The sequence below is a fragment of the Callorhinchus milii genome, unplaced genomic scaffold (assembly GCF_018977255.1).
Source record: "Callorhinchus milii isolate IMCB2004 unplaced genomic scaffold, IMCB_Cmil_1.0 Scaffold2, whole genome shotgun sequence".
Lineage (NCBI taxonomy): Eukaryota > Metazoa > Chordata > Chondrichthyes > Chimaeriformes > Callorhinchidae > Callorhinchus > Callorhinchus milii.
This window is the reverse complement of record NW_024704743.1, coordinates 112433841-112457922: the sequence shown is the minus strand read 5'-3', so window position 1 is coordinate 112457922 and position 24082 is coordinate 112433841. Positions and strand designations below refer to the sequence as shown.

Here is a 24082-nt window from a genome sequence, read left to right as displayed (position 1 = left end):
AAATAGTGTCATGGGTTCTTTAAAGTCCACATAAACAGGCAGAAGGGACCTTGGTTTAATGTTTCATCAAAAGAATGGCACCTCTGACAATGCAGCATTTCCTAGCACTGCAACGGAATGTCAGCCTAGACTACATGCCATTTAAAGTCCTGACTTCGGGCTTGAACCTGCAACCTTCTGACTCAAAGTGATAGCAACTGAGCCAAATTGATACCAATATTCTGGTCACCGTGAAATCAATTGAAAGTACATTTCTAAAGTATTTGAGGTCCTGAGAGACAATTCAATGCATCACTTTGCTTTTATATTGTCTTTTCTCTAGGTAGTATGGGCAACAAGTAACAAAATTGGCTGTGCCATCAACTTATGCACCAACATGAACATCTGGGGTCAGGTCTGGCCTAGAGCAATTTACCTGGTTTGCAATTATTCTCCCAAGTAAGTATATTTGAAAGTATCCATACCTACGAACATCTATTATCTTGGTACACAGGAGAAACTCAGGAGAAAATCATAAAACAAGTTTTTTTTTGTGTGGTACTACACTCACCAGTTGCACAGAAATAACTATTTTGAGAGTATCATCAGTTACATTGCCCCATAAATACTATACTCAATCCTTGAAACCTATTTTAGGTTTCTGGTCAATGATCAGACTGTGTGGAAAAAAAAAACTTGTGCAAGGGATGGTAGAATACTTAATTCAAGTGTGTTTCAATGTAAAATGTTCACAAATTTCTTATGTAATGTGACCTTTTCTCAACGTATGTTGTTATTCCCAGGGGGAATTGGTGGGGCCATGCACCTTATAAATATGGGCGTCCATGTTCTGCCTGTCCACCCAGCTATGGAGGAGGATGTAGGGAAAATCTATGTTACAAAGGTAATCTAGCTTTCTTTGGAAAAAAATCTGTTTGTAAGTAGTGAGACCAAGACTGGTTTTATGGTTTTGCACCAGTGTGCCTGGATAGCCTGAACCCAGGCCTCGATAGGAGTGCTGTGGTGCTGAATTGACCCTGTAACCTCAGTCATTTCACATCAAACTGTTCTGTTTACACTCGTGTTTGTTTGACATACGGGTGGGAATGTAGGGTAAAAATATCCCAAGTGTATTGGAAAATTATCAACTATATTGGGTTTATATGGAATACATTGATAGTGGTTTAAACTTGTAATTGGCTTTGCCAGCTTTCATTCTTGTACAAATGGTGACATTTCCCATTAGTATGGCAATTTGCAAGAGCCTATCATATATAAACCAATGTAGTTAAATATTAAAATCATTTAACAAACTAAGGGGAATTTGAAACCTAGTTTCACAGAAGACTAAGACCTTTTCAGTGCCTTTGAAAGGTTTGTTGTCCCTTGCCAATTTATGACTATATAAGGTCCTAAGTAAATATCTCATAACTTGCGTGTATCCCTTGCTCTCTGGAACTCCATCTTTACAACCTGCTCCCCCTTCCCTCAACTCATTCAATGTCTGTCTTAAGACCTAGCTGTTTGATTTTGCTTTTGGTCATCTTTCCTCTCCCCACCCCTTTCAAGCTCGCACCCTCAGCTCGGGTGCCAAGCCAGGATTGTTGAGAGCGTTGGGACATCCTCCCAAAGGTGCTATATAATTGTAAATTTGTTGTGCAATTAAAAACTTGCCATATTTGGTTCTGTTTATTATTTAAAAAATTAACTGTCCATGATGTGTAAATTCTATTAGATATTTTTCAGATAAATTTACGTTAGTTTCTATCAACCAGAGCTATCTTCCCGTTAAAAACGTAAGCATCTCAAATAGTTTAAACCCAATGGCATAAATTTGGACCAAGAGAATGTTCAAAAGTAAGAACATTCAAATCAAAGTCATATCAGACCCCTAGAGTCTGAACAACAGGAAGTAATTACTGAGGAGAAGACCATTCATCCCATTGATCTTAAACTTGTGGAAGCTCATGTATCAGTGCTATTTACTCTAATCTCAATTCTCTTCTCTTTACCCATTCCCTTTCATATTCTTCCTCTTCAAATGATTATTTAATTCCCATTTAAATGTTATGCTACAGCAGATGTGGCCTAACCAGGCACATCTCTGCTGGCAACCTTTAATTTAAAGTGTCTGTGTTTCCCAGATCTCCCATTGTCTGTTGCCAGAATGAAGTAGCCTACAATGAAACAATACAATAACATCCTGTGTGTGATGGGAAGACAGTAGGGTAGGTTTTCAGGAAAATAAGATTGAATAGGCTGAAGGCCCTTCTTTATCCAAACCAATAGAAGTGGCACAGCTCACCACCTTGGGGTTACAGGCCACACTGTAGGAGGTGATAGTATAAAAGAATAGTTAAAATGTGACCTTTTCATTCTTGTATTTGATATAGTGCTTAAAAAGACTCATGGTATTTCTCAAATCATTGCTATGAAGTGTACTGGCTGTGTATTTGTAGCAGCTAACAGTGCACAGCAAAGTCTCACAAACAGCTATGAAGTGAATGTTTATCTGGAGGACTGTTTATGTGTTGGCACCAAACCACAACAATGTTGTTGAGATTAGTTCACTGCAATTGTTTATGGCTAAATATTAGACTGAGAAACAGTATTAAACAAGCTTTGTGCTCATCCTGTCCTGCACACTATACAGTGTGATGGGCGATTTCAAGTTTGCACAAGATTTGATAATTTTGGAGAAACGTCAATAACAGTGGGATTCAGTATTTCTCACTTTTGTTTCAACTTGAAGAGGATGGCGCCGAGAAGCACTTCACTCCTGAACCAGAGGAAGAAACCAACGAGGTTGAGCGACAGAGGACAAAAGCTCGAGCACGAACACATCAACCAACAGATTCCTCAAGAACGGATGTCACTGACATGAATGAGGTTATAAACACTGAACAAATGTGTAAGCAAACTCTTACTATTTTAGCTGCTTACTATTGTAATTGCTAAGGTATTCTCATTCTCATATACACGGGCTTTTCATTCACTTCTCACTAGCTTTAGCAACATTTTTCTTTCATGTTTGTAATATGAATTAAATTAGAAAATAAGTGCATGCCTGATGTTTTGCTGAAGATTTGAGGTTTGTAAATGACTTGAAGTTATCGCAAGTATTTTGAGGGCATTAATTTCCTTTTCTCAGCAACTAGTGAAAATAGTTAGAAATAAAGTTTTTCTAAAAACAACTTGTTCTCCTTGTGACCTCTTCTCCAGCCCAGTTGTTGACGTGTGAAACCAAACTGCGTGACCGATGCAAAGGGACAACTTGTAACAGGTGAGAAGCCAGGGCAACAACCATTTTCTCTTCTGTGTAACGATATCAGTCCACGTAGAAGCTGATTATCCATCCTAGCAGAAATAGTCCTAATTTATATTTTTGCTCCGTCAGATGCCTGATTCTTGCAGAAATTCATCACCATGTGTAAGAGTACACAAACCAAACCGAAAGTTCTAAATATGTATGCCACCTACACATGGAAATTTTTACTGTGTCTCTGAACTGATCTGGTATTGGGCAAAGGTTAGTGAGAGTTGAGGCTTGGGAAACCCACAGTGTGTCTTAGGATACTGCTGGCACACTCTGGAGTACCCAAGCGAAGTCTCTTACCGACCTACACCTAAATATTCCCTGGAAATCCCATGGCTGTTATTATAAAATCTTCATTTCTGTGACCTGACTAGAGAAATTAAATTTTTAAAAAGAAAAATCTTTATGTTGGTGATCAAGTTTATACTGATATAAAGGTCCAAAGCTCATGTGTAAAACTTTCTAAGAGTAGAAGTCATAAAGTTATCAGTTTGTTCTTCCTGCTCTATATATATCACCAAAATAGCGAAGAACACATCTGTTATTCCTATTTCAGATATGAATGCCCAGCTGGGTGTTTAGAGAGTAAAGCTAAAGTTATTGGAACTCTGCATTATGAAATGGTAAGTAATGCAATAAAAGGTGACTCTTTCTTGCTGGAAATTGTATAGCTGCTAATCTTGGAAATTGCTCTAGTTTACAATTTTAAAAAAGCACTGGACATTTACTGAATCTCTTAATCTGTTTAACAACTCATTTTTGATATCTCTTGATGTTAGTTCCAGAGTCATGTATTGGATCTCGTAAATCATAAACCATTCTTTTATTCCTTGCTTTCCTTCATGCTATTATACTGGAGTATCAGAACTGAAGATACTGACATATTGGGAACTATTACTAACCCATGTAAGGCCTGAAATTCCATCTTAATGTTTATAATGTTAGTAATTGAATTTGGAGGGTAAAATAATGCAATTTACCTAAAAAGCCTAAAATTCCATCGGGCATTGTTATTGGCATAAAAATATCCAGTTGGAGTGGGTGTTCGATGTGTGAAACCACATTATTGTATTCCAACATTGGATTGGATGATTGAAACTTCCGTGGGTGTCAACATTCCTCCAGGAACACATACTACTTTTGCTGACCCTGTAAAATCCGAGTTTGTGTGAGACCCAAGGAGCTTGTAACTTTTGCCTTCCTGTCAGCTACTCCTGTGGCATTGCCTAGTACTCAAACTAACTATTGCCCGACGTCCGGGGCAGATGGCCACTTCCAACAATAGCACTCAAAATGGGTAGCCTTCCATTCAAGTGGGTGGCAGGAAATTGGAGGTGGAAATGCTCCAGGCAGCTTGGAGGAAGGTATGATATACTTCAAAACCACCTTGACTGAGGACCAATGAAATATTCTCCACCTTAAGGATGCACCCGACACTGAAATCTGACTGAGAATAATAATAATATTCCTTACATTTGGTATAGTGCCTTGCACGTTGGGAGGATGTCTCAAAGCGCTTCACAGGATATATTGTAAAGTGTAGTAACTGGTGTTTGTAGGCAAAACACAAAAGAAGGAATATAAGTTACCTCAAGTGACCTCCTCTGCTCCGCTCCATCTAGACTGATTAACTGTGTGTATGTTATCCTTCTCTAATGTTTTACCCTTTTTTTCCCCCAGCAATCAAGTGTGTGTAGAGCTGGAATACATTACGGAGTGTTGGACAATGAAGGTGGCTGGGTAGATATTACCAGACAAGGAAAGAAACCTTTCTTCATAAAAAACAACAGGAATGGGGTCCAGTCGATTGGGTAAGAATTGGTGACTCCCAATTGTAAAGCACAAAAATCTTATTTTATCATCATCATTATTCTTATTCTTCTTATTTATTATTATTATTTTGATTTTGCAATCAGAGTTTGACGACAAATCATACTATAAAATAGCTGGTTTTCCCAACAAATTTCCAAAGATCCTACTTGGAATCAGATCTCTTATTGTTTCTGTATACAAGAGCTTGAATTCCACAATGACAAGTTGAAGTGAGAAAACGGCAGACTTGGTGATGTTGCCTGCAGACACACAAACTATGCCTTAGGACTGCATTGATAAATCATAGAGCCACATGTGGCACATCAAGGGTCTCGTGTGGTTCACAGCCACCTCAGCTTCAGCAGAAGCATACGCCTTAGATAATTCCTGCTGAAAATTGCTTACAGAGACATGTACATGACTATTTAAATGCATTATATGTATGCTCCCATCTATTCTATAGTCAGCTTTTCAAATATTCAATTGAAAGGATCATCTAAAATAACATTTGTCCGAATAATCAAACAAAAGAAGTATTCAATTGATGTTTATTTGAGTGACAAAGTAATGACATGGATTTGTATATTAAATGCACAATTCCCAGAAAGTGTTTTCCATGTATTTAAATAAATATAACTTGCACTTCAAGATGTCTCTACTCTCTTTGTATGTAAATGAGCATCAGTTGAATAGTAGCAAGTTGCACATGCAACTGTACAATGTCAATGGCTTGTTTGCAAGTGAATTCGAAAATTAACAAATGATTGCATAATTGCTGCAAGTTTGAATTAGGTGCGGAGTATTTGAAAGCACCCAGTGTTTTTGACGTACGTCAAAAAGTGTTTTTGACGTACTCACACATGCATCTCTGGAGTATCATTTTTCAACTGGCTCAAACTGTTTTTCATGAGTCACACATGTGGCTCAGTACAAGTCTGAGTTTGACAACATCTTTCCAATGTTAAAGGGTCTGTATAAATGTAAATTTGTATTGTAACTTGTATTATTATTTTGTTTTAGCAAATACAAGCCTGCCAATTCATTTACCATCTCAAAAGTAATAGGTTAGTCGCTTTAAAATACAGTTCTCATCAGCTTTTATCGACTTGATTGTAGCAGATTGGACTGTGTATTGTTAGTAACTCCATCTGTTTTCTCCAGTTCGATCTGCTGACTGCCAGACAAAAGCGAACCAGATGTGTACATTCACCAAACCAGTTTCACACTGCCCAAGGTAAGAAGAAAGCGCAAGAATGATTGAGACACTACCTCAGAGTTTTATTGTTTTGGCCAACAATCCTTCTGATAAAAATGCTCATTCATTTCATGGCTGTTTATAGAACATTGCTGTGTCCGAATTGGCTGCGGTTAGTATTCACCCACCAAACACACACTGACTACACGTTACAAGTATACTCTGTGAAGCGCTTTGAAATATCTTGATGACTTTATAAGATGCAATATCAAATTATTACTGTTATTTCATTTTCACAATTTCTGCAGCTGAAAGGTTGGGAGTTTATCTGTTTCAGGTTATTTGTGCTATTACATTACTATTATAATCTGTTTCAACTAATTTGTTTTAAACGTGATAATGTTACATACAGCGGAATCGCATTATAATGCCTTTTTATTTTGTTGGTCAGCCATGTGGCTGACACAAGTAGAAACTCTTCACCATGCTTAAGAGTATCCAAACCAAACAGAATTTCAGGCATCCCATCTATACATGGAAATTCCAGAGGTGTTTATTGGAATGGAATACGCACACTCTCCCTGGAGGGACGCATCCTGTTTTACTAATTCAGCAAAGTATTAGGTGCAAATTGGCACAAGGCTTGAGGACCCAGAGTGTGCGTTGGGGTAGGAGTCTATCCAGTTGTAACCGTATAGCTTGCCATTAATATTGCTGGCTTGTAAGCTTTCCCACACTATCCTTTAGAGCTTTGGCTTGCAGGGTTAATAGGGTTAATCTGCTCCATCCTCGGCGGCTGTGCCTTCAGCCACTATGCCCCGAGGCTCTGGAACTTCCTTCCTCACTCCCTTCGCCTCATCCCCTCTCTTCCTATTTTCAGGTCTCTGCTGAAGACCTTTCTTTTCGACCGCGCCTTTGGTCACCTTCCGGCGTGGAGGGCGCTATATAAATCCAAGTTGCTGTTGTTGAACTGAGTGAGAGGAAGTCCCTATCACCATATGTGCAGAATGAAGGGAATGACGTTAGTGGCACTTGTTGCGTGTAGCGTGAAACCCACAGGAAGAGACATCAGCCGTGACCTGACATCTTTTCAAGCCTTCCGGCTGAAGAGACATTGGAGTCAGGTGACCGTGCGAAAAACAAGGTTTTGTTGTGCTAAGGGATGAGGAATTCCTTGCATCACTGAGTGCGGCAACTTTGACAATATAAACTGGCACTCAGTGTTTTGCCTCTTCATAATGTATACTTTGCAACTCACCAGACTTGGCAGCATGAGGAATTTCTTGCTTCAAATTGTTTGGTTAGAGATTTCTTATGGACACAGTAGAATTGATATGATCCAGAGCGTAAAATGGATGTAAATTCATCAATGATGATTTTGAGAAACACAATTTTATTAGCGCTAGGCCTGGTGAGGAGGTAACTGCAATTGTCCCTCCCCAACTTCAAATCCCGCTTAAAGACCTTTTTTAATTGTGCTTATAGTTACTTCCCTGTCCCCTAGGCTCATTTTCACATACCACCACTGTGAAGTGCTCCAGGACTCTACCCTGCATGAAGAGCGCTATGTAAAAGCAAGTTGTTGTTGTTACAGTCAGATTTTAACAATGGTCAAGTCTACTCACAATCCATTTGAATGGTAGAAAGTGAATAATCTGTGAGTGCAGCTGTGCAGTGCGGAATCCTTGGAGTTCAATGGCTTGCTGCCGACATCGCAAATAAAGTTGAAACTTTGGCTTCTGGGGGCGTGAGCCCAGCAAGTGTTTCTGCAAACAGCAATAAAGTGGCACAAATGTCATTTGTGGTGTAGGAAGTCAGCCTTGCAACGTACAAATCAACACAAACTGTAAATAGATGAATTTCTCCCTTTACCACTGCAGTAAAATAATGTTCCTTTCCCGATGTTAAACCAACCTCAAATGCTTCGGTGTTCACCACTGCCCATCACTCATTTCATCCTCTCAAACCTAGCTCCATGTCTAATAATTGCGATTCTAACAAAATGGATTGCTGGGAGTTGAGTGATGCTGTTCCATTGCAATCCCCTCATAACAGTGTTCACCTACAAGTATACAGTTGCAAGATACAATACAATACAAATTTATATTTATAAAGCATCTTTCACATTGGGAGGACATCCCAAGGAACTTGACAATCCTGGCTTGGCTCCCAAACAAGATCACAAGGTTGATTTGGGTTAAGAAAGCCCTTTGACTCATCTGATCTCATCTTTCCATAACACCCACCCCATTTTCTCCCCCCCCCTCATCCCCACCCCCAACCATCACAGCATCAGATTGCTTTTTAATTGAGCAATGAACTTCACAGTACAAATCCTGTGAAGCACTTTGAGACATTTCAATGAGGGTGCTGTAATAAATGCAAAGATTATTATAATATCTATCTGTTGGATGCTAAATGTTCCAAAGACAAGAATGTGAAGGGCGTGACAATGCAACCTTTCAGTAGATCCATTCCAAATCCAGGGACATTGCACTTTCAGACCATCTGCTTGCATAGTCTCAAGACTCTCAAATTGAAGACCCATTCACTACTCTATTCTCCTTGCTCTTCCTCAGATCGATGGTCTGAGCCCAACTCCTTCCTGTGCCAAATGCTCAGGGCTCCACTTGTCACCACTCGCCCCTCTCAATGTTGCAGACATTTTATCAGCTGTCTGTCTGGCTTCGCATCACTCTTGTGCTTTCACAAAGTGTTAAATGTTGTGATGTTAATTGATCAAACATGAGATGTTTGAGCAATGATAGTGTTAGTATTGGCATAACTTAGATATATGATTGTTTTTGCAGAATTTATTTGGATGTTAAATTTGACGCTGTCACTTTTTAAGTTTCCCTTTCACTTATTTTTGCTACTTTGCTTGAATATTATATATAATTTTAACAAGAAAATCCTGGAACTATGAAAGATGATGAATGTAAAGGGACAAACTCACAGGAATTCAAGAAACTGTGTAGGAGACTGACCCAATGAATCAGGACATGTTTGTAGAAACTTAAATTCTCATAAACCCTGCCCTATTAAGAGTAATAATAATAATGATAATCCTTGCATTTGATACGGCACCTTTCGAGTCGGGTGCACGTCTCAAGGAGCTTCACAGGAATTTATGTAAAGTATACTGACTGTATTTTGCAGGTAAACGTGGCAGCCAATTTGTGTACAACAGTTTTTTACAATAGCCATGAAGTAAATGACCAATTTTATCTGGGAACTTTTGGGGGAATATATTGAAAATAACTTTTCTTTACAATTTCTTGATCTACAATATCTCCAGTGTTGCTGCAGCCATTCTGGACAGTCAAGTTCATTTCATTTCTGTCATTTCTGTCACTCCAGTTGATGATTTATGACTCTTGTTATCATTACACTGAGAAATGTCAAGGTGGTGTAAGTAACTTCCTTTTTGATTTTCCTTCTGCAGTCTGCAAAGCTGGATGCATTCTTCTTTAATTATCTTTAACAAGGCCACAGAGTCTTAACTAGACCTTTTCCACCGTTATTAGTGCAAATATTTGTACCAGTTTCTGTGGAATGTGGGGAATGGCTATGAATCGAATTGTTCTTTAGCTCAATTTCCTGCCATTCCACCCTTGACCTTGAACATGCCACTCAAGTTAATGATCTGAAGAATGTCAGGCTCAATGTGTCGTTTTGATGATGCATGTCATAGCATAACATCCATATGTCTTTCACTCCTCACTTCAATGATCCTGTGTTGCTCTCTGCTTTCAGGATATATTGCCCAAAAAATTGTTTGCAGGAAAACCCTCACCTTGCTCGGGTGATTGGAACTCACATCTACTCTGATGTAAGTTGCTGGAATATTTCTCTCTAACTCAATATTGTATGTTTTTCTGATGTTATAAAATTCTCCATCCTGAATAACTTGCATTCTTTTCATAGTTTGCAAAATGTTTCATTTAAATGTTACAAAATTGCTCAATAACTATATATATATATATGTTCTGAGCAAAATTTTATGAAACTTACTTCTGTTTATCACTAATTTAAAATTGGTAACTTGAACATTGAGACTTTTAACCTCTGGACTGAGGCATCCATACTCATTGAGAACTGTTTCAAAGGCTGGAGAAACTTTCATCCTGTTTAACTGCATGGGATTCGGAATGGTATCCCAGAGCTGCAAGGACAAGCACATTCCTAACTTCCCTTGTAAAGATCAATATCACAGTGAACATGCAGATGAATCTTGCAATCCCTGGTGTTCCAGACTAATTTGCCTGTGTTCTACTTGAAGTTTAAATCAGAACAAGAGATTGGGAATGCATTCAGGACATTCCTTTTAAAAATTCTTGGGTGTCGGGACTGCAGGATAATGTGCTCCATTGACAAAAGCAGTGCTCAGAAGAATACATTTATTTGTGACCTTCAGTGATGGTGACTTTGGCTTGGCAAAGTAGCTCATTAAATCTCTACCATATACACACGTGCACAAATTGTTGAACTTTGCAGAAGCATATGGAGACATCTTATTTCAACTTGTGTTAGAAAATGCAGAGCAGTCTTTAACCCTCACCTTTAATAATGCTTATGAGTAACTGAGTACACAAAATGTTTCAAGTCAAATGGGGGTAAAAGTTTAGTTCCATCTTAGTTTGAACCTAATTGAAGCATTGAGCAAAAGTAGACTTTGGCAGTGTGCACAAATGGGCATTTAGTTGCCTGCTGATCTGAGCCAATACCTGTAAGTTTTGATTTATCTGTCAAAGGTCCATGTCAAAATAGGTGTCAAAGGGAAACTGATCAAAAAGTAGAAGACAGCAAAAGATAAACTGTGGAATACACAGTGAGCAAAGAATACTCAGACTTAGGACTGTGCCATTTGTGAATTAACTGTTGCTGCTGTCACTCATCCATCCTATGGAAGATTGTATTTTACTGACTGAGTTAATGTTTGTTAAGGGAATTGTACCATTTGCTAACTAAGAAAATCTGTCTGCTGAGTGCCGTGAGACATTTGCCATGAAGCTTTTTGAGATATCCAGCTTGTAAATATTTTTTAATACCAGGGAATACCATTATGTGTTCATGAAGTGTTATCTCAGAAGGATGCCATCCATCACTGACGATAGCTGGTGCTTTGTACTGCCACTACAGCACTTTCCAGAGGACTTGGACCCAGAACCCACATCAATATTTATTGTTGCTTTTATTAGCCAAAGTTCTGTGGAAAGTTTTGGAGTGTACTTAGAGAGAACAAGGCAGGCACAGAGATGCTATTCTTCCAGAACCTAGTTAATGAAGGAAAGTCAAAGTGGTGAAAATGTGCAATGATATAGGGATGGTATTCTCCACAATACAGAGCCATATGGCTCAACACTTGGGAGTGCTTACTTATAAGTAAACAATTTGAAATATTACCAGTTAACACAATGATTCAGTTTCCCTTTCAATTAATATATGTGAGCTAAATGCTGCTATTAGAGTCGTAATGCAAGGACTAAAAGTCAACTTGTGTTTTATCTTATACTATTCATTTATAATAAAGATCAATTCACTCAATGACTAACACAATATTGTGCTGGTGTTCCTTGCACAACTGTGGCATAACTCCTTGGCCCTTTGTGGGACGGTGCTATGTGCAAATTGGCTACAAAATACATAGTCTGAAGCATTTTGAGGTGGTTCAACAACATAAGGTGCTGTATCAAATGCAAGGATTATTATTGTAAGCAAACTTTTCTTTTTAAGGAAAGGCATGAAAAAACCCTTTTTATTATTCCTAGAAGGTATGTTCTTCGTGCAGATAACTGTTTTCATTTCTTTGTTTTTATAGTGGATTCATTCAACCTCTTGATACATTTCCTGGAAATAGAAAATTCAATGGGCAGCCCCATAACCACAATCAGTGAGAGAATGCTGTTGAAATTTTCAAAAAGAATATTAAACATTTTTTACAGGAAATCTTGAGACAGACCTTGAATGTGCTAACGGAGGGACTTCTGGATGGAGTTCCAGAGAGTGAGGGCAAATAGGCTGAATGCCTGCCCCACAAAAGTTGGGTGAGGGACATGAAGTAGCTTGGTGAAGGGTGTGACAGGGTCAGCATGGTTTGAGGGTTTGCAGAGGTAGATAGGGGCAAGACCGTGGAGGAACTTAAAGGAAGGAAGATGTTCTTGAGGTTAGATTAGAGCGGATGACACATAGGACAGACACCAATGATATGTTGTGCATTGAGCGATTCATGCAAGCAATTGTTTGACTGAATGAATCATTCTATTGTACCTAAACTAATGTTGGGAATTGGGTTGCAGCAGTTACACTGCTAAAAATAGTTATTTAGGTCAACGTTCCATCCCAGCTGAAAAGAAAACTAACAGTTTGGGTTTGGTCCACAGTGGAGCTGCCAGCCTTCTTGCCAAGTTCCTAATATTTGTGTCCCTAACTGGGCAACTGTCATGGTTGCAATGCCTGGTTGCCAGTCTCTTAAAAACAAATTGAGTAACCTGTCTGTTTAAAGACAGTCTTTGGCTGGGCTCCCTGAGTCAGCTCAAGCTCCCGGCCAGACATATGCTGTATGGGATTTTCAAACTGGAACCAGTCTATCTATCCAATATCAGTAATGGATAACAACAACAAAATTACATTTGTATAGTGCCTTTCACGTCGGGAGGATGACCCAAGATGCTGGAAAGTCAGAGTTTCGGAGCCGAGCTGGGGCGTCGGGATTGGGGAGAATGGAGAGCAGGTGGGGAAGCAGGGTGATCGAAAGCACGGTCGAAGAGGAGGGTCTTGAAATGGGTCTTGAAGGAGGTAAGGGAAGGGACGAAGTGGAGGGGTTGTGGGATGGAGTTCCAGAAGGTGGGGGCAGAGTGGCAGAAGGCCTGCCCACCAATGGTGGGGTGGGCGAGATGGGAGATGTGAAGCAAGCCGGAGCCTGCTGAACAGAGGGAGTGGGCAGAATGGTAGGGGGTTAGGAGGCTGGAGAGGTAGGGGGGAGCAAGAGCATGGAGGGCTTTGAAGGTGAAGACCAGGATCTTGAACTGTATCCTCTGTGTGATGGGAAGCCAGTGGAGTTGGGCGAGGATGGGTGTGATAGGGTCATGGAGCCTGGTGCGGGAGAGGAAATGGGCTGCAGAGTTCTGGATGATCTGCATCCAGAACCCACACCATTTGATTGTGACCAATAGCTATTTTGACCTCCTATTGTTCAATCTAGTAGACTATAGATTTTCTGGGGATCTATATCAGAACAGTGGTATGTTTAATTTATGAAACAAAGTTCTGGAATATGATTTGTCTCCATCCTTGATGTGTCAGAATGGAGTATTTTGCTTGCCTTTCTTAAAATTACTGCATTTGTCAAAGGCATTCCAGAAATTACATTACCACTTAAATTGTCTTCCCTGGAAGTGATGACATTGGTCTTATGAGTTCCTTTAACTCTCCTACTTTGACGCTGAGGCTTGTTATCATTTACTAGATGATTTGAAGGTGGTGTCCGACAGTAAGTCTTCAGTGAGACATGATTGTGTTCAGATGCCATCATTTGAAACAGCAGTAATAATAATAATAATAATAATAACCCTTGCATTTGATATAGCACCTTATCATGTAATTGAGGTGTCTCAAAGAGCTTCACAGGATATACTGTAAAGTGTAGTGACTGTGTGTTTAGTGAGAGGAACGAGACAGCCAATTGCACACAGCAATGTCTCACAAACAGTCGTGGATTGAGTGACTAAATTATTGTTAATATATATATTTTTGGAGGGATTATTACCCCTGGAAAATCACCCTAATACTATTACCCCAGGACTCATCTCTCTGACAATGGGGATATTCCAAAACTAAACAGCAATAATGTGCCGAGCCACACCAACGAGAAGCTCAGAAGAACAATGTCTACCCTGGTTTAAGTGCACTTTATTCACAACTCATTGTTCAATACATTGCTGTTCTCTCATAGTAAAACCAAGGTGTTGAACCAAGTTTATAATTGGTCATTGGAACAATGTTAGTTTTGAGGGATGTCTCTCTATTCCAAGGTCCGGGCTATAGCCTACTTCCTTCCCCATCTTCAGGTTATGCCTGAAGACTTTCCTCTTCGACCGTGCGTAGAGTCACCTCCCCAATTTCCCCTGGCTCGGTCTCATGCTCCAACACTGTCAAGAGCTCTGACATACTACCCTGTGTGAGGGACCCCATATAAATGCAAGTTGTTGTTGTAGTTCCTATCTTAGAATTGGAATGGTGAGTGTCATTTTCAAATGGCTTCACTACTTTACCAGCAGCTTCACAACAAATAACTTGGGCCGGTTTTCTGCCCCTGCATGTGGAATGGCGACTGTGCCACAGTATTTTAGGACGATTTCTTTTCAAGTATGACTAGATTTGAGACTAATCTGCCTTTATCAACAGAATTATTCGTCACCAGGTTCAGAGAGTGCATAGCAAAATAACAGCAATAATAGTCAGAACCCCTGTCTTATGGTCCTCACGGTATAGAACCAAAGTGATGTTAATTGCTGCAGATTGGATTTATTAGGTTCTTGGAATAAATCCATTCACTTGTGTCCACCCAATTCATGTTCACAGGAGAATGGCAATCTTTGACCAAAACAAAATCTGAAAAGGTCATAGAGAGGCCCTGACTGCTGAAGCACTTAATGCAGGATGTCGTCTGAACTGCATCCTTCCTAAATGCAACCCAATCTACCATTAGGGAAGAGATAAGCGTTTAGGGAACTGAAGCTCCACCACAACTACACACGTTTTCCTTTTGTCCTTTATGTTTTCCTTCTGTCCTTGACTTTATTAAGCTGATCATGCCGGGAATAATTTCAAGGCTAACTCTAAATAAGAAGGTATCACCTGCTTCACTTGCAAAACTGTTTAAAACCTGTCCTGCAGGCCCACGGCAATCCTTTCCTTTTCCCCAGGTCAAACAAAAGACCTTTTTTTGAAGCAGTATAGTTTGTTTTGATAGCTTCGAGTAATACTTTTTTTCACCTTTGGGAGTAATTGTTCTTTAACCGTGTTTTTTCTTAAAAATCTGAGATCGTTCAGACAATTTCAGTTTGATTTTCACCCTGTTCCGGAATACTGTTAGTGTATTAACCCTTAGAGTGATTTAAATCTACATCAGGGTGTGATTTTTTGCCTGAGTGTTGTCGAAGTTTATTCACATTCACTGCCCACCCACGTCTGATTTTCTGCTTTGAAAGCAGATCTGAGAATGTCCTATAAAGGTCTTTTAACATAGGAATAAAACAAAGTGTTAACTTGATGTAAATTTATGTCAGCGCATGAGGCGTTAAACGAAGGTCCCATCCACCTCTTCTGGTGGACATTAAAGTTCCCATGGCACTATACAAAAAGAGAAGAGAGTTTCTCCTCGTATCCTGACCAACAATTCCCCCAAATAAAATCACTTATTCATTCATGGCTGTTTATGGGCTATTGCTGTGCACAAATTGGCTGCCTTGATCGCCCACAAAATTCACAGTCACTAAATAACAGTATATCCTGTGAAGCCCTTTCAGACGCCTCAATGATATGAAAAGATACTAAATCAAATGCAAGGATTAGTTTTTTTTAAACACTTTATTGCTTTTTCAACTTCAGCAATTACTTTAATTGTGAAACACCAATCAAATGAATAAACCAAGAGTCTGTACTGGTTTTGAAGTTACTGTCATGTGAATTACCCTGGTACGTACTTTGTTACTTCTACTGTTTACAGTATTTGTTTTTCTTTACTGTTGCAACAGCCAGCTTTGTTGAATAAGCTAAACTTACAAATGCTGTTGATTCAACTTTCAGCTGAAAGTGGTCATCATTTGAATATTTGTGTAATTTTTTAATATAATTTTGAAATATGCCCTAACACAATTTGCAGTGAGTTCTGATACAGTAACAGAAAGGCTTAGCATTGCATTTGACAGTGCAGATTATGTTAAAGCTGTGCAAAATGAAAAGTTGTCTGATTAGATGTCTCTGGTCTCCTGAATGTTACTGAATGGCGGTAGAAAGGAGAATGATGAATTGAGCACAGTGATAATCGGGGTTCAGTGACCTACAAAACTCAGTCCAAGTGTGCTCACAGTGCGGCAATAAAGAGTGGTTATATAATCCATCATGAAGTGTTTATATTGGCTTATGCAATGCATTAAATAGCACGTGCATGCGAGGAATGACACTGGAAGACAAGGAAATAACTGCATATAGCTGTATTTGACTGATAGAATACAGAATTTGCTCTGTCTAAGCACCACCACTTTTGTTAAGCAGAGTGAGCCAGATGTAAAGAATGTTAATGTGTTCACCAGATGTCAATATTATTTAAATTACTCCATTATATTTGAATCACAGCAAGAGCCTCAGATTGATCCTTATGATACTTAACTATTCACTCTGAGCAGTTAAATCAAACACGTGCATGGTCTTGACTCAACCTTTTGGGTACTCTTAAAATCTTTTGGGTTCTAACGCCAGATAAACGGGTAAAGGGAAACATTCCTGATTAGGTTTGACTGAGTGATTTTAAATCCTTGTCGGAAGACGCACTACACATAAAATATTTTAATAGCTGCAGCAGCTGTCTGTTTTTTCCAAGGGCTTCAGTTATATGAATTCTTACCAAAATGTATATGGCCCAATTGCTCCGGGAATAATAATCCTTGCATTAGGTATAGCATCTTATCACGTCTTTGAGACGTCTCAAAATGCTTCACAGAATATACTGCAATGTGAATTGACTGTTTATTTTGTGGGCAAAACGCAGCAGCAGCCAATTGTGCACAGCAGCATCCCTTAAACAGTTGTGGATTGAATAAATAGAGTCAGACCCTTTTACCCTGAGATTCATATGTGTGAGTTCCATCTTGGATTGACCTGTGCCCTCAGCTCCCCTCTTTGGGAGGAAGGATTCAGAGTAGGTCGGGTCAAGAGAGGGACTGTAAGTTAATTGTAGAGTGAGTATACCTGAGATTGAATCCTTACCACACTAATAATGATAATAATAATAATAATAATGAATAATGCTCATATTTGATATAGTGCCTCTTGTTGTCGAGATGGCTCAAAGCGTTTTATGGGATTTTATTGTGACTGTATTAGTAGACTTACGTGGCAGCCAATTTGCACCAATGATGTGAGTGACTAATTTTGTCTGGCAGTATTGTTGGCCAGGACACTGGAAGAAAACTTCTTTCTTTTTTCCAATAATACGTTGAGATCTTTAATGTCCACCCTAACAGGCAGATGGCACCTCGCTTTAACATCTCATCCAAAGTTTACTGAAGTCCCAACCATACATACTCAGACCTGAGTTATCATTTTGTAGTTTTTAAGTACTTTCATGGAGAAATTTCTCCAATGATGAAGTATTTTATACTTAAGAACATTATTGGTTATTTCATAATTTACATGCCTAAGTTTAAAAGGGAGGACCTGAAACAGCGAGCGGCAATGCCAATTTAAATTACCTTCTTTTGTTTCCTCAATGCTGCAAGCTATAATTTAACCGTGCTTCCTACGAGTAAGCTGAATCATTAACCTTTACAATACTTAAACACTTTGAAATGTTATCTGTGTGAAACACAAATCTACATCCCAGGGTAATTTTTTTTTGCTTCTTCAAAAGTACTTGCAAAGTCACGGCACATCTTAAGAATTGCAGTTCCTCATTATTCCCAAACCCCTTCTTTACTTTTTGGGGTCGCCTTAGATTTGAGTAAACAAGGTAAGTGTGAGGCGTTGTTGGGTACTTTGTTTTTGTTTTGGGAATTATTTTTGAATTGGAGCTCAGGTACAGATCTCATAGAATGGCGGAACAGGCTTGAGGAGCTGAATAATAATAATAATCCTTGCATTTGATATAGCGCTTTTCATGTTGGGTGGGCATCCCAAAGCGCTTCACAGAACACACTGTAAAGTGAATTGACTGTATATTTGTGGGCGAACGCGGCAGCCAATTGCGCACAGCAATGTCCCACAAACAGTCGTGGATTAAAAATGACCAATTTATTATTGTTTTGTTTATTGCAGGGATTATTATCAGGTGTGTGGAGTAAGGAAACTTGCCCAAGGTTTCGCCCTGACCTGGAATTGAACTCAGGTCTCTCACTTGCAAAGCGAGTGCTCAACCACTGAGCTACAGGGCTCCATGAATGGCCTAGTCCTGTTCCTACGTTTCTTACATAGCTTTCAGTTAGCTGTTCAGCCAAGCAGTGCTGCACAGATTTGTTTCATTGTGTAAAATGCGTTTGTATTTTTTTCTCTCTCTCTGCAGAGGTCCAGTATTTGCAGGACAGCCGTACATGCTGGGATCATTCGCAACCATCTAGGCGGGTACATTGACATCATGCCGATTGACAAGAAGAAATATTACAGTGGTTCATACCAGAACGGAATCTTCTCTGAAAGGTCAGAACAACAAACTAAATCAGCAGACTTAGTTGGAAACCAAACGTATGGTTAAAACAAATGTAATGTTGAAACGAGCTGGTAAATCACAGCTCACCTCATTGGGTAGAGTGCAACGTGAACAGGCTGGAAAAAATGTATCCGATCCAAATGTGCTGTGAGGTATTTAATGAAGTCAGTGGAAAGGGTTTGGTATGCAGAACTGCCTGGCTCCTGTAAGCTGATAAACACATATCCCCAAAAAGCGGCTTACTAATGCTGCTTCGCAAGGTATTTTTTCATATAGTTGTTCACAAAGTCTCTGGACTTTATAGGTCAAATACTGTAGGAGTCATTTTAATTTTCCACCATTAATTCATTGCTTGTGTTACGCACCAGTTATACAATGAAATTTTGTTAATTTAATACTCAACAACAACCTTTGTATAGCACCTTCATGACAAGTGGACCTTTCAAGGTGCTGGATAGTCAGGGATCCTCAACCGAGCTGGTGGTTGGGATCAGGAGGAGTAGAGGGCAGGTAGGGTAGGGGTAGGAATGATGGAGAGGAGGGTCTTGAGACGGGTCTTGAAGGAGGCAAGAGAGGGGGCGAGGTTGAGGGACTATGGGATAGAGTTCCAGAGGATGGGGGCAGAGAGGCTGAAGATCCACCTGCCAATGGTGGGTGGGCGAGGTGGAGGACGTGAAGCAGGCTGGAGCCCGCTGGCGGAGGGAGTGGACAGGATGGTAGGGGGTTAGGAGGTCATAGAGGTAGGGAGTAGCAAGGCCATGGAGGGCTTTAAAGGTGAGGAGCAGGATATTGAACTGTATTTTCTGTGTGATGGGAAGCCAGTGGAGTTGGGCAAGGCTGGGGGTGATGGGGTTGCAGAGCTTGGTGCGGGAGAGGACACGGGCTGCAGAGTTCTGGATGATCTGCAGCCTGTGGAGGGAGCACTTGGGGAGTCCAACAAGTAGGGAATTTGTATAGTTGAGCCTCGATGTAATGAAAGTGTGGATGAGGGTCTCGGCTGCCTGCGGTGAGTGACAGTGGCGGAGCCGGGCAATGTTGCAGAAGTGGGGAAAGGCAGAGCGGGTCATGGAACGGATGCGGGGTATTACGGACAGTTGATGGTTGAACAGGATGTCAAGTTCCGTATTGGCACCTTGAGGTGTAGAGTGCATCCATGAAGGGTGATGCCATCAGCCCCTGAGGTAAGGAGATGATTATGGGAGCCAAGCAGGAGGGCCAGTGGAAATTATTCAATAAAGCAAACTATTCATGTAAGTAAACTAAGCAGAAGAGGAGACTAACCAGGGATATGAATTATCAACTTATGAAATAGAGACAGATGTCTTTTTAATAACTTTAAAAATCTAACATACAGTATTGGAGTTCATGGGTGCCTTTTCTTGCACAAGTACAGCCCTCTCCTCAGCTCTGGTCAATGTGAATAGGAGTTGGAAGTTCATAAATGCCCCTCCTTTCTCATAATAACTTTATTACTGGAAGCGATATTGCTGAGATTCCAACAGTACAAAAGGGTTATTAATCTTGAATATGGCATCAACCTGGATGTTTAATGTTGTTTAATCCTTGAGAAATACAGTCTGATCAACAAGCAGTGTACAGTTCCACTATATTTTAGTATATTGCACTTGCAAGGCTTGTGCTATATTTAAGTTTTTACACACAAAGGGGCTTATTCTCTGCTTGTCAATGAATGTACTGATTTTGTGTGAGCTTGCATTATTCTCCAATTGGTCAGACAAATTGACTGTGGTGGGTGGGGAATTAGTAATGGGACTTTTAATGAATAGAAAATAATACAGGTCTATTTCTAGTATTGTTAATTTACTTTTATTTTGGTTGGCTGGGTGTCTGACACATGTAGAAACCCATCGTAATGCTGAACATTATCCAGACAAGACTGAGAGTTCCACATATATATGTTATTTGCACATGGAAATTTCCCTCTGTCTAAAATGCACACTCTCTCCTTGGAGACGCACCTTCTGCTTTACCAAGAATAGTATTGGGTAGAGATTGCATTTCCTGCTGATAATTCTCATTATATTAGCCCACAAAATACAGTTAATACGCTTTGCAATATATACTGTGAAGCCAAAGGCTTGTGGGCCTCAGAGTGTCAGTGGGGTATTGCTGGAGTAGGTCCAGCTAAAGCTGCACAGCTTGCCGTTGAAAGTATTGTCTGACAAGCTTTCTGTTGCTTCTTCAGCTAGGACCACCCTACCTGTAAATTTACTGATCATTAGAATAAACCTCAGAGTTTGAAAAGTCCCAATAAATCACTGATTTTGGGGCGTGTTGATCTGTGCTTTTAGGGATATTACTAAACTAGATATGTGTTTCTATTGGGGAAATACCATTATAAGTGTATCCTGCTAATTTTGGAAATATCTCCAGTGGCAATAGTGTGTTTATCGGAAAATACGGCAGTGTAAGTGGTGCTTTGTATCAGAAAAGTGCCTCTCGATGTAAAGATACATTCATAACTATCTTTATCGTTTTATCAAATGCATAGAGTGAATTTTTGGATAATAACAATAAGACGTCTCAAAGCGCTTCACAGAATATATTGTAAAGTGTATTAACTGTGTATTTTGTGAGCAAAAATACAATATAATGAGAATTATCTGCAGGGAATGCAGTGCTGTGAACTCAGAATCAATCCATGAAAAAATAGTTTTAATATTTATTTGTTTTTAACTCCTTTCTTCTAGCCTTAGGAATCCACCCGGAGGCAAAGCATTCAGAATATTTGCAATCATCTGATTCTGGTGAGAAAAGCACATGCTAATAAAGGCAGCACTTGGAAGAAAGAAAAGAAAGGGAATGTGCAAACTATTTCCTGTACTTTTTTGCTCCGTTGTGATTTTTGGCAGAAAGTGTTCAACTCATTACAAACCCTGTATCTTGCATTACAAAAGAGTGTTGCTGATCACCCAAACACTGCTGAGAGGCCCTTAGTAAATTACCAGTAAATGTACCCTTGTAAATTGTATACATTTTTTAAAAAAATTGCCTTTCAAAGTTACTGTTACTTAACAGAATGCTGCTAACCCCACGACACAAATAAAATAGAAACAAAGCTGAAAACCAAGATTGGATGGGATTTGATGTAAGAGCTGAAGGCTTTGACAACCTGGCAGGCCAGGAAGTACATTATATTATAGTAACATACTCATCTAGATAGATATAACCAGCTTCCCTTGTACAGACAATACCTTAAAACCTAGGATATATGTCACGCCTCAGTCGCTTTTCTCTCTTTTTAAATCATTCAAGCTTGCAGACCAGTACTATGTGTTTATTTAAAAATAAGTAACCCATTGGAGAACAATAAAAGGCAGCTTGTGCACAAGTAGAGTTTTACAAAAGATATTTGTTGGTATGTCTGTGGTGAGCAAAGTATGGTGTGATATTTAGATCATGTGTGCTATGGTATACAAAAGATCGAATGTTGACCTGTTTCCATGGAAAGAAAAATGCTGTGCTTTTAAACTGCAAAGCTGATTACATTTATTTATATTATTCTGATGGTTTTGGTGCCTTTTGTACTCGTAATGTTTAAACATTTTAGGAAATCTGCCTCTCAGAGAATGCTTATCTGCCAATATGTATCTTCACTACCTCAAATACTCGGTTATACTATATGTGCTCAAACAGACTTCTATTTACAATGTAAAAGTGCTTTTCTCTCTCTCTTGTAGTTAGTCAAAGACCTTTAAAAAGCAAAATGTGTTACCGTTCAACTTGTCATGAGTTGGTGTGAATGGATCCAGGATTTAGTACTGTACAGTAGCGAGGGTTATTTTCCCACAGAAGGATATGGCGTCTGAAATTAAAATCAATTGTAAATCAGCGAAAAGACAAATGATATTACAGAATTCTCACTGCTACTTCAATTCTTTCCCATCTTTGTTTTTCTTTTAATGAAGCCTGAAAGAACTCCATCTACTGTATCTGCTCACTGTGTCTGTGTGTAGCAGTCAGATAACAGCTGTACAATCTCACCTACATTTGATGGAGTGTGTCAGTGTCTGATGGTAACTAGAAGTTAGGTTCAAATTCCTCGTTTGAATTTCTGTGCAAATGTGCCTGCTGTGCTTCTTTCTGTGTAGTTTTGAAATAGATGGTTTGGAAAAAAACACGTTAGCCAGTTGTGCCTGAATCTTGTACCCCATTTGATAACATTTTTATCACAGTCCTATAGCAGTATGTTGAGCTTACTGAAAATATTTATTGTATGCTACTAAATCTGTACAGTTCAAATAAAAAAAGACCAACCTATTAATGTCAAAGCAAAATTGTTTTTTTTTATTCATATTACTCTTGGGAAGAGGTTTGTATCTTCGTTACGTGCTTTGGAAGCAAATGCCTTGCTTTCTTCCCCTCTCAGATTCATGACTCTGTTTCAGCCATTCTTTTTCTTACAATTTAAAAAAAACACGCATCATCTAATACTGAGTTTCTGATGGAACTGAAGACATGTTCCAAACAATGCATGTTGGACGTGGAGCAAAGAATGAAGAGATAAACTTAATTTTCTGAATCGCTCAAAGACTTTGCTTCAACGACTGGATCTGAATCAATTCCATCCACAAAGAATGGTATTGTAGGAGTTGATTTTAAATCTCGCTGCTGAGCAGGAGATATCCTTTGCTTGGCACAGCTAGCTGATCACAGAAAACTCTTAGTGAAAGGCACAGATCCCCTTTTCCCCGAGAGAGCTCAGCTGAATTCAGCAAACTTGTTCAAATAATTCACTTTGTGGGACATTGCTGTGCTCAAATCGGCTGCTGCATATGCCTACAACATAGAGTCGCTGCACTTCACAATAAATCCTGTGAAGCACTTAGAGATGTCCTCCTGCCCTGAAAGGCACTATATCAAATCAAGGAATATTATTATTATTATTACTGTTATTATATCCTACCTGTACAGCAGCATAATTATCAAAGTATATCCCTCCTATTTTTATATCACTTGGTGATTAAAGACACCTGGTCTCTCAGATAAAGCTGTAGCCCTTTTTATATGTGTGACAGGAATCGAGGAATGTGTCCAAATGGCACTCACGGTGGGCGGTTCCAGGAAGCATGTTTCATTCCTTGGATCTTGGTTGTTGTCTCATCCTCCCTTACTATGGTTAGTTTTTCCAACACATAAATGCTACCAGAGGAATGGTACCCTTTGAAATGCTTGAATCTGATACTTAATAATGATAATAAAAATCCTTTCATGTTGAGGATGCCTCAAAGCGCTTCACAGGATATACTGTAAAATGCAGTGATTGTAGGCATAAGACAGCAGTGGAAAAGAAAATACACCAAGTTGTTGACAGGCAGACTTGCCGGATAAGAGC

The 24082-nt window shown here is 39.4% G+C and overlaps 1 protein-coding gene across 2 annotated transcripts in view; it reads left to right on the top strand.

Annotated features, from left to right (window-relative positions):
- Nucleotides 1–23016, top strand: part of LOC103174580 (cysteine-rich secretory protein LCCL domain-containing 1) — a 37412-nt gene extending 14396 nt beyond the window's left edge. For both annotated transcript variants that reach the window (XM_007887006.2, XM_007887007.2), the window contains exons 5-15: nucleotides 323–438; nucleotides 783–883; nucleotides 2732–2890; nucleotides 3202–3262; nucleotides 3852–3918; nucleotides 4976–5106; nucleotides 6128–6171; nucleotides 6269–6341; nucleotides 10059–10134; nucleotides 18583–18716; nucleotides 21438–23016. In XM_007887006.2, the coding sequence (XP_007885197.1) occupies nucleotides 323–438; nucleotides 783–883; nucleotides 2732–2890; nucleotides 3202–3262; nucleotides 3852–3918; nucleotides 4976–5106; nucleotides 6128–6171; nucleotides 6269–6341; nucleotides 10059–10134; nucleotides 18583–18716; nucleotides 21438–21489 (1014 nt within the window). In that variant the 3' untranslated portion in view covers nucleotides 21490–23016. The remainder of the gene's footprint in view (nucleotides 1–322; nucleotides 439–782; nucleotides 884–2731; nucleotides 2891–3201; nucleotides 3263–3851; nucleotides 3919–4975; nucleotides 5107–6127; nucleotides 6172–6268; nucleotides 6342–10058; nucleotides 10135–18582; nucleotides 18717–21437) is intronic.
- Nucleotides 23017–24082: the final 1066 nt, after the last annotated feature.